The sequence below is a fragment of the Natator depressus genome, chromosome 12, assembly GCF_965152275.1.
Source record: "Natator depressus isolate rNatDep1 chromosome 12, rNatDep2.hap1, whole genome shotgun sequence".
In the NCBI taxonomy this organism is placed as follows: Eukaryota; Metazoa; Chordata; order Testudines; family Cheloniidae; genus Natator; species Natator depressus.
The window spans coordinates 36,835,536-36,847,736 of NC_134245.1; the positions used below are offsets into that span (position 1 = coordinate 36,835,536).

The 12,201-nt window shown below is 45.4% G+C and overlaps 1 protein-coding gene across 1 annotated transcript; it reads left to right on the forward strand.

Annotated features, from left to right (window-relative positions):
- The first annotated feature begins 1,216 nt into the window (after nt 1–1,216).
- GINS2 (GINS complex subunit 2) lies at nt 1,217–8,159 on the forward strand. The gene is made up of 5 exons (XM_074969201.1): nt 1,217–1,424; nt 2,356–2,470; nt 3,854–3,953; nt 5,504–5,630; nt 6,329–8,159. Exons 1-5 carry the CDS (start codon nt 1,335–1,337, stop codon nt 6,452–6,454), a joined length of 558 nt encoding a protein of 185 aa, XP_074825302.1. The 5' UTR covers nt 1,217–1,334; the 3' UTR covers nt 6,455–8,159.
- The last annotated feature ends 4,042 nt before the right edge of the window (nt 8,160–12,201 follow it).

Below are 12,201 nucleotides of genomic sequence, written 5' to 3' on the forward strand. Positions count from 1 at the left end.
GCTGTGATCTTACACTAGAGCATAAGCTCTTCAGGGCTGGGACTATCTGTTATACATTGTACAGTGCCTAGTACAATAGGGCCTTCGCCTCTAGGTGCTATCTTATTAATATTAATAAATCAAGATCCCTTCTCTGTCCAAGGCACACCACTGTCACAGATAGCGATGGGAAAACAAAGCAACAATTCCATAAACCTGCAGTTAAAGAAATACAGAGTGAAGAGTCAAATGCCTAAACCAAACTGGCGAAACAGATTGCAGGCTGTGAATTGCTCAGATACTATGGTAATGGGGATTGGGGACCATATAAGATCTGTAGAGAGGTGAAAGGCAGCAGAGGATCTGGAACTTAGATCCTCCCACTCTCACTGCTTTTGGCATCTACAGCAAAGTCAGGTGTTTACCTGCAGCATAGCTGTACTTGTGCAAACCTTTAGCAGAGCTGGGAGCTGTGCGGCAGAGGTGTAAACTGTGCCCCATGCCTAAAACCCCAGGGTAGGCCAGGGCTGAGACTCGGGCTCTTGGCTCTCAGCCCGCTCAGGGTCGGTGCCAGGTGTGCCAAGGCCCAGTGGAGCACAGCTGCACGGGTGATGCTGATTAGGAGGAAGGGGAGCAGAGCACAGGCTGCAAAGGAGAGAGATGGCTCTGGAGTCCTGCAGCCAGCTGGAAACATGGCGCAAGCGGCCCAGGAGGGGAGATTGGCCCCTAACCTAAAACATCTGGAGTGGGGGCTGCTCTGTTCCCCGGGGGGCTGGAGGGGGCAGAGCAGGAGGCAGTGGGACTGGGGGGAGCTCCATCTCCTTGGGGCCGGACTCCAGGTCCGGAGGGGAATCCCCCGCGGGAACGCGCAGTGCGGGGTCTATGACACACGGTAGGGCGGGCTCAGCCAGGCTCGAAGGCGGCAGCGGGCCTGAGTCACTGCCTCACCCTCTGGGAATGGGGCCCGCACGGGCCGGCGGCATCCCGCAGGGACCTTCCTCCCGCCCAGCCTGAGGACCTGGGCTCAAGAGCGTTCTGATTGGCTGGAACTCATTCTAGCCGCTCAGCCAATCGCGTAGCACGATGTATGTGACTAAGCCAATCAGAGAGAGACTATAAGTCTTCATAAGCCAATCAGAGCCTCTTTACGTGCGAGCCCCGCGTTTAACCCGAGACCGGGAAAGCAAAGCAAGCTTCTCGCGCCGCTCAGAAACAGGCAGCGTCGGGCGAGGGTGCGTCGGGGGGCGGGGTCTGTCTCCATCCCTCCCAGCCAATGGCAAGGGTGTGGACGGGCGCGCGCGTGCCGCGAGACCCAGTTCCGGCGGGCTGGCTGGCGGCGGCGCCCCCTCAGGGCCATGGATCCCGCCGAGGCCGAGTTCCTGGCCGAGAAGGAGCTGGTGACCGTCATCCCCAACTTCAGCCTGGACCGCATCTACCTCATCGGGGTGCGGGGCCGTAGGGCCTGGGGCCTGGGCTCGGGGGTTAAGGGGCCGGGCCGGACCGGCGCGTGTTTGCGGGGGGGCTGGGGTGGGGGCTGGGCTCTCGGGTGTCACGGGGCCGGGGCCCTGACGGAGGCAGCTGGGAGGTCAGGGCCCAGTTCGGGGAACAGCACTGGGGGGCGCCCGCAGTGGGCTTACGTAGGGAAGCAGGGCGTGGCGATGGGGTGGCCCAGGGCTCGGCTGCGGGGAGGGGATGGCGGGGAGATGGCCTGCGGGCCGGGGCCGGAGAGCCATTTGGGGCTGACACGCTCCGCAGTGGGGCTACTGGCATCCTGATAGGCGGCAATGGTATCTTTATAGCCTGCCGCCCATCACCATGGGGTCTGGGCGCCTGCCAGTAAAATCCATAGCGATACCAAAGCCGATAGTGGAGTAACAGCAAAGTGCCCAGTCGTGAACGTTCCGTTACGTTCCTGGCTCTTCCTAACCTCTGCATTCCCTTTGGCTAACTGCCTGCGAGCCCAGATCCCTCCTGCCGCGCCAGTGGGTAGAAGACTCACCTGCACTTACTGCCCTGCACTAGTTGTTCTACTGTTAAAACATCTCCCATAGCCCACCCACAGCCAAAGGGGCTACCTTTCAGAGATGGGAGAAGTAATTTTCATATATAGCTTATGAAACCCTTTAGGATAGAAAGTGTCATCAAAATGTAAGTAGTTACTGCTAAGGGAAGAGAGGAGAACTGTGCTGGGATCTGGGACCAAAAGGAGGGGTGATTTCAGTTGGCATGGGGTGGCTTCCCTAAATCTACAGGAAACTGTTGATCCTTCAGCAGTGTGAGGCTGATGAAGGAAAACTAGATTTTCAAAGAGGTCACAATTTTCCCTGCTCTGTTACTTCTCCTTTCCTTATTTTCATACTGAATTTCATTTTCCAGGGGGATTTGGGTCCCTTTAATCCTGGCTTGCCTGTGGAAGTGCCTCTTTGGCTAGCTGTTAACCTAAAACAGAGACAGAAGTGTCGGCTAATACCTCCTGAATGGATGGATGCTGGTAAGGAGAACAGTAGCCTACAGATCTGGCACGGACTTAGCCAGGCTGCAGGGCTAGTGGGGAGTCCTGAAATACAGGAATTGGACCTTTGCACTTTTCCCAAGGGAAAGTTGCAAGGACAAATGGAGTTATGGGAAGAATCGTTGCTGAGATTTTTGAGACCTAGCATGGTTTTAGACCAACAAGGTGGATGAGGTAATGTCTTTTGTTGGATTGATTTCTGTTGGTCCAAGAGACAAACTTTCAAGCTTACACGGAGCTGTTCTTCAGGTCTTGTCTCTTTCACCAACAGAAGTTGGTTCAGTAAAAAATATTACCTCACCCACCTGTCTCTCTAATATCCTGGGACCAGCATGGCTATGACAGCACTGCAAACTAGTGTGATTTTTAGCATATCCTTGTTTTAATTTTTAATCTGTGTAGTTAGAATATATTCTTATTCTGATACATAAAATTGGTTTCAAATACTGCATCCCCATTCTACCACTGGTTTCAGTGTGATCTTCAGCTGGCCACTTCTTTGTTCTTGGCTTTATTTGGCCACCTGTAAAATGAGAATCATACTTGTCTACCTCAGTGGGGAGATTTGTTTGTAATAAAAATGCAGAGTATTGTTATAATCAAGGCAGGGTCTGCTGCCTTTTAGCACCTCTTTTTTTCTAGCCTCATCTCTATGGAAGAGGGTGTCTTTGGAGAGCATACAGAAGTTCTAATCTCCTCATTCTCCTTTGTCCCTTGAAGGCAGTCAGGCGCTGAAGAGATTTTACCCCAATGTGATGTATGTTCCTCCCATTAGAAATAAAAATCCTAGCCCCCTCCATTCTGCCATCTTGAGGGAAATGTATAGTTGAGGAGGGCAGGAAGCAGGTAATGATGGAATCTCAGGAAGAGTGAAGAGGCTTGTGTCTCTAAACATTCTCCCTTTTCCACATTTTCCTCATTCCAGAGAGTGCAAATCAGTGAGCCAAAATGTTACTTGGCAGAAAGGTTCCTTTTTTGGAGGAGCTCTCTCTCCAGGCATGTGACTCCTTCTCTCCTCATGTCCCAGGTGGTGACGGTGATTCATCCTTCTAACCATGTTGGACTGAATGTTTCTCCTCAGCTCTTGTCACTGCAATCCTGGGTTGGTGGGTGTCCCTTTCTCCCATATGAGTTGAGGTCCACTTTCTCTTCTAGACATGAGATCAATCAACTTTTGAGCATTAGACTTGTTTCTCCTGCAGCAGCTGGTGTCTCCACCTAAGTGCTGATTCCTCCTGATGTAAACACGAAACTGGCAGTTCATCCTGCAAAGTTGGTTAAGGGGTGCAGCTTCCATGGGAGGACTTGACACCAGCGCATTGAAGCAACTGGTAAAGTATAACTCTTCCAATTATGTTTCAGAAAAGCTGGAGGAAATCCGGGATCAGGAACGCAAAGAGGACACTTTCACTCCAATGCCCAGTCCCTACTACATGGAACTAACTAAGTTGCTGTTAAACTAGTAAGTAGGTCTCTTACTGTAGTCAGTCAAAGGCACTTTCCTCCCTGCCCAGTTGGGTTTGAGGTTGGTAAATATTCAGGAATGTGAGTCGTGATATAGGAAAGCTTTTAGGATTTGATTGGATTTAAATTTGGAGGCCTTTGGGAAAGTGTTAACAGGAGGCTTATTCCAAAGTACATCAAGATTTTGCTAGGGCACTTACCTAATGGTAGCCTTTGTATTTATTAACTTGGTTTCACTTGTTCTGTGGTGTGATAACTGGACTCCAGCGCTGCATACAGAAGTAACTAAGTGTAGTGGCCCTGGATGTATTTAGCATATTTTTTTATCTTCATTTATACAGATTCACAGCTCTCTCAATCTACCTGAGAGGCCCAGCAGCTTAATCCTTCCAGACTTCTCTGCCCTCTGCTGCTGTTAGGCTACCCTTTAGGAGCTGGGAAATTCTTCCTTTCTCAGCCTGGAAAGTAGGGATTGGGGATGACCTGACTCTAAACTGTCATGTCTGCTAAGACATTTCATTACAATAAAATTAGCTTTCTGGCTGGTATTTCTTCTAAGCCAGTGGCTCTCAACCTTTCCAGACTATTGCACCGCTTTCAGGAGTCTGATTTGACTTGCATACCCAAAGTTTCACCTCACTTGAAGGCTATTTGGTTACAAAATCAGACATAAAAATACAAAAGTGCCACAGCACACCGTTACAGAAAAATTGCTTACTTTCTCATTTTTACCGTTTAAAACAGTTGCAATACAAATATTGTATTTACATTTCAGTATATAGAGCAGTATAAACAAGTCATCTGTATGAAATTTTAGTTTGTACTGACTTTGTTAGTGTTTTTTATGCTTTTGTAAAACTAGGCAAGTATCTAGATGAGTTGAAATACCCCTTGGAAGAGCTCTGCATACCCCCAGGGGTATGTGTGCCCTTGGTCAAGAACTACTCTTCTTAGCACATACCCTTCTGACTTGAAAAGCCCTTGATTACAGAGGACTGGCCATTTGAAGCCCAACTGTTTCTTTTGACACTTACAACCTCTTAGCACGCAGACCCTTTTCTAACACTAGAATAAACCTAGAATAACCAGGACACTTCTGTCCAGGTGAATTGATCTGATCTCTTGAGGTCCTTGTGGAAGTATTTAATTGCCCAACCATTAGGATGTTATGTGACACAACCTGTATGGTCCTTGTGATTGAACGATAAGAGTACCGGGCTGAACTTGAGCTCTAATAACAATTGAGCCATTGAGTTGCAGTTTTACTTGTGACTTTGGCCAGGTTATTGGACTTCCTGGTATTCCAAACCATCTGGGCAATTAAAGACCAGAAGGATTGTATTGAAAACTGAGCTTTCCTGGGTAAATAAAGTATCCAGAAAACCCCAGCTGCAGAAGCAGCAGCACTTTGGATTTCAGTGTTCCCTCTTTGTATAAAGCAAACTACTCTGTTCATGCTTTGAGAAGCTGCCAGTGTTACTCATGCCAGAGACTTAATGTATTAGTCCCTTGCAGCCTGTTCTGACCTTCCTCCTCCTCCTCTTCTAGTGCCTCAGATAGCATCCCAAAAGCAGATGAAATCCGAACACTGGTTAAGGATACCTGGGATACACGGCTAGCTAAACTGCGGCTGTCTGCGGACAGCTTTGTCAGACAGCAGGAGGCCCATGCCAAGGTACAGTAAGGGAAATCTGAGGTGGGCTGATAAGTCTGCTAGTTTTGGCCTGGGAATGTTCAAGATGCTGTGTGATTATGTGGCTTGTGAATGATTAATATTGCTGGTGAAAGTTCCAGTAGTAGCTTTTTTTTGGTGATTTGGTTACTTGTCAGTTGAGAACTATAGCCAAATGGGGTTTTTTACTCCACTGTATTATGTTGTTCCAAATGCTGCAATGCTTCTTTCAGCTCTAAGCATCTGCACTACAATGTTGCTCTCGATGTAAGTCACGCAGTACACCAACCTTATAACTTCACCTCCGCAAGAGGCATAGCTGCTTAGGTTGATGTAGTTAGGTCGACAGAGTGTCACTGTAGAAACTGCACTGTCTGTTCTGGCTGTCAGCCCCTGGTGTCTGACAGCTTGGAGTCCCAGCTGTCAGCCCCAGTGGCTGGGCTCCGGGCTTTCAGTGCTCCACTGTCATTTAAATTGGTGGCAGTGCTCCTGTTGAGGACATGCACCGCCAACAGGAGGAGGGTAGTGTGGACATACATAATCGATTTTAATTACTGCAGTGGCTGTATGTTCACGTAACTTATGTCAACTTCATTTTGTAGTGTAGACTTGTCCATAGATTGACCTTCCTTTGCCATCGTGACAGACTGTAGTGCTGCTTCCCCAAATACTGCTGTAATGTCACCCTCCTTGTCTTTTAGCTGGATAATCTGACCTTGATGGAGATCAACACCACTGGGACTTTTCTTACTCAAGCCTTAGATCACATGTACAAGCTACGCACAAACCTTCAGCCGGGTGAGAGTGCCCAGTCCCAGGATTTCTAAGATGCCTTCTGACAGTCTAAAACCCTCATGGGATGAGGCAATAATAGTAGGAGGACTCTGCCCTCTGGACACTATTAATGAGTCCTAATGGAACTTGCCTTATGCTGTTTTTATGCCTTAAATGCCCTGTATAGATCTCTGCTAAAAACCATGCAAGTCTTATACATTTCCTGTCAATTGTATCTAACTTGAGGCTCTGTGGTGTTTGCATGAAGGCTGGTTTCCCTCAGTTTGCGTGCAGGCAATAGAAAGAAGGCAGCCTTGTGGCTGCATATTAATAAGTTGAGGACTGCTGATGGCACAGAGGGCATTCCCTGCTCAGCAGCTCTCGTGAACAGCTTCTGCTCTATAATGAGCATCTTTGGCAAAACAAATGATTCTACCTGGCAGAACTCTTCCAGCCCCATGTGCAGCTGTCTTTACAAGATGAATTGGTTGCAGCAGTTAGATGCTGTGGGGAGGTTTTTCTTATTATTGCCTTATTGGAGGGATTTTTTTTATATCTCTTAAATGATATGTAGCAGCAATAAATATGCTCTTAGTTTAGTGTTTTGTTCTTCTCCTTCCTCTGGTTGTCTAAAGCCTGGCTGAGGAAGATCACAGAATAGGACTGTTTTAAACACCTGGATGCACAGCAGTCCTGTGGCTTCCCTGGGGTACAGAGTGATATATGGATTTTAACCCAACTCTACTGCATGGTGAGGCTTGTTTCTTCAACTGGGCCATCACTTACAACATATATTCATCTCTGAGCACAGCTGATAGATGAGGTCACGTGGCTGGCTGGCCAAGGCCATTTAAGTGCACTGTTCTCTCTCTGTGCACTTGTAGCTTTGTATGTCTCCCTCAGTGGGAAGATACAGCTTTAAAGAGAACACGTGCTACCTCATTTGGTTCAGATACTGCTTCTAGCAAGCCACTTAGATTCTGTGTGGATACAGCTGTGGCAGGTGGTGGCTTACCAGCAGCATTTCTCTGATTTATACTAAGAAAAAACAATCCCTTTGTTGGTTTTCCTGAATGAGTATTATCATAACAATAATCTCTGCAACAGAGAGAATATTAGGTGGCATTCATAGACCCTGTTCCTGGACACTGCAGGGATAGGTGATAGTTTGAAAGCAAAAGATTATGATGTAGCTTAGTTCCCAGTGCACTGAATCTAATCTTTAATCAATGCCAGTTGCTGTGCTAGGCTCTGTGTGGATAGCAGTAAAGGGGAGAACCTAGCCAATCTGCTGGCTGTTTGGAAGACTAAGAAGTGGGTTCAAAAACCAGTTGGAGGAGCGGAAGGAAATATTCCTGGTAGTTGGAAGACCTATCACGGTGATGTATTGTTCGTTTTGATCTTTTGACTGAAGTTACTATTTGTTTAAAAAAAAAAAATCATGCATATAAAAGTGAACTGTCTGTCAGAGGAATAAGACTCCTTTTCCTTTAACATCCACTGGTACACTAATTGTGTGAAGATCTAGATGCTATTGTGTGAAAACACCTCCTCTTCTCTTGCCCTTTGCAGCTGACATTAGGGGCCTTGTCTATCTCAGAATCTATAAACTGGTCTTGGCTTTAGGCTCAGTTATAGCACTTGCATCACTGTGAACACCACAAGGAATCAAATGTAGCTGAATGTGTGTGTATGGGGGCTGCCCTTCACTCAATGGAAAGCAAGTCTGTTGTCCATGGCTCTCATCAGGCAGCAATATTTAATCACCATAATGTTCCCTATGTCTTCAGACAAATGTTTCCCTACTGCCTTTACTCTCAAACATTGAACGGTCTTCCAGATATCTCCCACCATCTACTCCCTTCTGAGCTTCCCCTATACCGTTTTTGCTATCCCATTCTCTTTTATGTAGTCTCTGGTTAACTTGTATGTATCTCATTATAGTGAGGTGGTTCAGAGTGAAGTGGCCTATGTATCTGATGATGGAACAGGAGGTAGGATACTCTGGACTGACTTGATCCTTCTGAAATAACGAATCCCCTGACTTAAAACAGCTTGTAGAGCCCAAGCTGGGCTGGGTGCTGGCTAAATGCCATGATGTAGTGTCAACCACACAATGTCTTTTTGCTGAAATCTTGTAAATGGCACTGCATTGCACATGTTGTCCTTCACTCTGGATCAGTGTAACTTTTCCATCCACTAGTGGGAGGGAAAAACAATCCTTTGCCATGATTTAGGACAATTTTATTTTTTGGATGTTGTCAGAAATTACAGCAATATATTCATAAATACCTAATTACTACATTCAACAAATAATATATTACATTACAATTAATTCAAACAAGTACACTTAGAACAGGTTTAATTTTTCTTTCACAGCATCTAAACTGCCCCCAGCAGGCCTGGGCTTCCTCCCCCTCTGCCTCTCCCTCCCATGCTCCGGTTTTTACTGCTCTAGCAATTCTGCACAGGGTACATACAAATAAACACAACCAGTCAACATGGCCCTTGGGGCAGGGGAGAGGGAGGGGAGTATTACTGAGACTTTTTAAGCAGTGGGTCAAGAAGTTGGTGATTAGCTCCTTTCTCTATTGGTATTTGAGGAATGGGGGATAGGGGTGGAATCAACACTCAAGTACAGGAATTGTTGCAAAGCAAAGTTACATTTTCAAACAGGCTCATAAACATTGCCATCTGGTGGTGTGCTTGTGAACTCCCACTCTGCAGTGTATTGATTTTGATAGATAAACTGACAATGAACTTTTTAAATCATGGACTGGGAGGGGAAACAGTGATTTAAACATAAAGTGTATTTTTCTGTGTTAAAATTATCATGAAGTCTGAGAATTGGCAGCTAGTAGGCCAAAGGCTTGCTATGCAATCTGGTTTAAAGAACTGTCAGCCATAAGTGTATTTTGCTTCTTAAACAGGTAAGTTAAACCAAGAATTTGTGTGCTTTTTTTAATGCGCTTTTTTGCTCATGCAAGAATAGACCTTAAACACAAAGCAGTGGTAACTTCCTTTCTTTCTTTAAACTGAGCCCTACTCTTTTTAAAGAGCCTCCAATATTTAAAATGCAATTACGATTAGAAAAGTGACTCTAAAAACAGCATTACATTGCGGCTTGGTGTATTCTGAGTCATAGCTGCCTCATCTACTACTACCCACTCAACTTTTTTCTGCTGTCAGTCGTGTAGTATTTACAAGACTGAACACCAGAAGCTAAATTCTAGTTACCTCAGCAGCAGCATTGCCAACTAAATTCTGATGCTAGAATCTTTGATTGCTGACAGTGTATGAAGCAGGAAGGCTATGGCTTTAGTTTCAGGTTAGCAGTAACCTACCTTGGCATTAAAAATGGGCTTGCTTTAAGTTGTAAAAATAGGCAAGTCTGATAACAAAAGCATCAACTGAGAGTAAATCTTTAAAACCACATAGTATTCTAGTCACTTGCCTGCTCATAATGGCACTTTAAAAAAGATCTCTGCCCTCTGAGTGAAAGGAAAACTGCAGGCCTGGTGGTGTGAAGACATTGCTAGTCATGGAAGACAGAAGTTCCTTCATGTAAATACTCTGAAACCAGAGTGGCATAAATCAGCTCTGAAGTCAACTGTGCAGTGTAATATTTGCTGTTCTTCCTATTATATATGTTGATGTAGTTTTGTCTGCTCTTCAGTCTCCCAGAGGGAAAACAGTGTTAGCCCACCAGAAAAGAAGAATCACACATGAGCAGTCATACAATCCATCATTTCAGCTTTTTTGATAAAGCTAAATTGACACTAGTCAGCGACTGCTTTATTTTCTTCCATTTGCAAAATGGAATGGGCTCAAGATAGGCTGGAGGTTTGCTGTTTGCACTGCCCTAAAAACCAATACAAAAGGGGAAAAAATATAGAATTGCATGGCTTACCATAGGCATTAGTTTTAGCTTTCCTTTCTGGTCCTTTTCCTTATTTATTGTTCATGCGGCATTACAGCCTTAGCTTTATTTAATCTGATTGTCATGGGGGGAGGAAGGAGGGAAAAGAGCCTTCAATGTGGAAACTGTAGCAGGGTTGCAATTGGGTGTTTGTAGGAGCTATGGCTAAAGGGAAATCATAGCCTCTAGGTGCTGCATTTAACAACAGGTGGATGTTACTTAAACAGTAGCACATGGATTTGCTTTTCCCTGTTCTGCCCTCATAGTCACTCTGGCTGGCTCCTCAATCATGAGCTATGCAAGAGCTTGAAGTAGCTATCACTGCCATCTGAGAACACATAGGTGCAAAATCTTCTAGGAATGCAATAGGCTAACTCTTGCCCTGCCTGAGATTTAGTGGGCAGCATGAATGTTTCTTCTGAAAACCAGCAATAGACTGAGGCTTTGTCTACACTGGAAACTGAACGAGTTCTGTTGTTCAGAGCTGTGAAAAAAACACACACCCCCCCTGAACAACAAAAGTTTTGCAGACAAAAAGCAGTGGTGTGAACAGCACTTTGTTGGCAGGAGATCTCTTCCGCAGCTGAAGCTGCTTGCTGGGGGTGGAAGTTTTTTGTGAGTGGGAGAGCTCTCTCCTGTTGCCAAACAGCTGTGTTGCGTAGACATAGCCTAAATGGCTTGCCTTTTAAGTGTTGACTGTTAGAAACCTAAAGCAAATAACAGGGAGGTGGAAGGCTATGAACCTTGTCTAGAGCATGTTGTGATTACTAGAGGCTGTTTTTCCACTCCAAGTGCTTCACTGTTCCAACAGAACAGGTATCTCTGGCTCTCTCTGTCTTCCAAAATCTGCTATTGAAGGAGACATCTCCAAGTCTAGAGACAAAACAGTAGTATGTAGATTTTGATCAGAGATGTCTGTGCTACTTTTGCCCTCAACTGTCCCATGACTCCTTCCCTCAAGCTGTTGAGTAGGGGAATGGGACACGTATGCCTCTGGCCTTTCCTGTCTAATTTACAGCTGAAAATGAAGAGCCTGTTAGTGCTGTTCCTCCTGCTGCCACTTCATCTTAATTTAAGATGAAATATTCCTGATAACATGCACAGCAAATGCAATATTACTGCCAGCTGCTAGGAAGTAGGGGGAAGCAGAAGCCTATTACCCACAGTATCCCTCACCCATCTAAGAAATTAATAAAAAACAAAATTGGTTCCTGTGCACTGCTCAGAAAAGACTGAATTTTGCCAGCAGCTGCCTCTTGGCTGCTTACAAGGAATAGAGCTCAGCTAAGTTTGGGATAACCCAACTGTAAACTGAACTTCAAGCAAGCTCTTTGTGAAGGAGGTCCTCCTAGTTCAGAAATGTTATTCAGAGGAATAACTAACTGGAAGAGAAAGAAAGGGCAAGCTGGGAGAATTTCTACTTCCTACTCCCACTGGTGTTTCTCATGTGAATAAAGACCAGGGGAAGTTCAGCTCAGTCTGCACTGCTTCCTCTCCTGTAGTTCTCTAACACCTCATTGCTAACACAAGCATTCTTCCCCGTTAAAACATTTTTCTAGAGTACTCATCAGAGCGCTGAAAGACATCAGTAAAGCTGAATCATAGACCCAAACAGTTCATTTAGTTCCTGAACTTTTGTTCCCAACACAGACTTTTCCCCTCCCTTCCCCATTTAGTAGGAGCTGGTCCTATTTGTAATGTAACTTTTGAAGAGCTTGAAGGGGAAAAAAAAATCCGTGAAAGGGCAGTAAGGAATAATTAATTCCTCACCTTTTAGTAACAGAATTTTCTGTACCAGTAACTGATGCTACACAAAGCAAAAAACAGAAGTGATAGCACATGCCCCAGTGGAAAGCTTTTTTTTTTTTTTTTAAAAACACT

Coding starts and splice junctions, on each gene's coding strand:
- GINS2 (XM_074969201.1), top strand. CDS start 1,335: ATGGATCCCGCCGAGGCCGAGTTCCTGGCCGAGAAGGAGCTGGTGACC. Junction 3,954..5,503: donor ACTAAGTTGCTGTTAAACTA/GTAAGTAGGTCT, acceptor CTCCTCTTCTAG/TGCCTCAGATAGCATCCCAA. Junction 5,631..6,328: donor AGCAGGAGGCCCATGCCAAG/GTACAGTAAGGG, acceptor CTTGTCTTTTAG/CTGGATAATCTGACCTTGAT.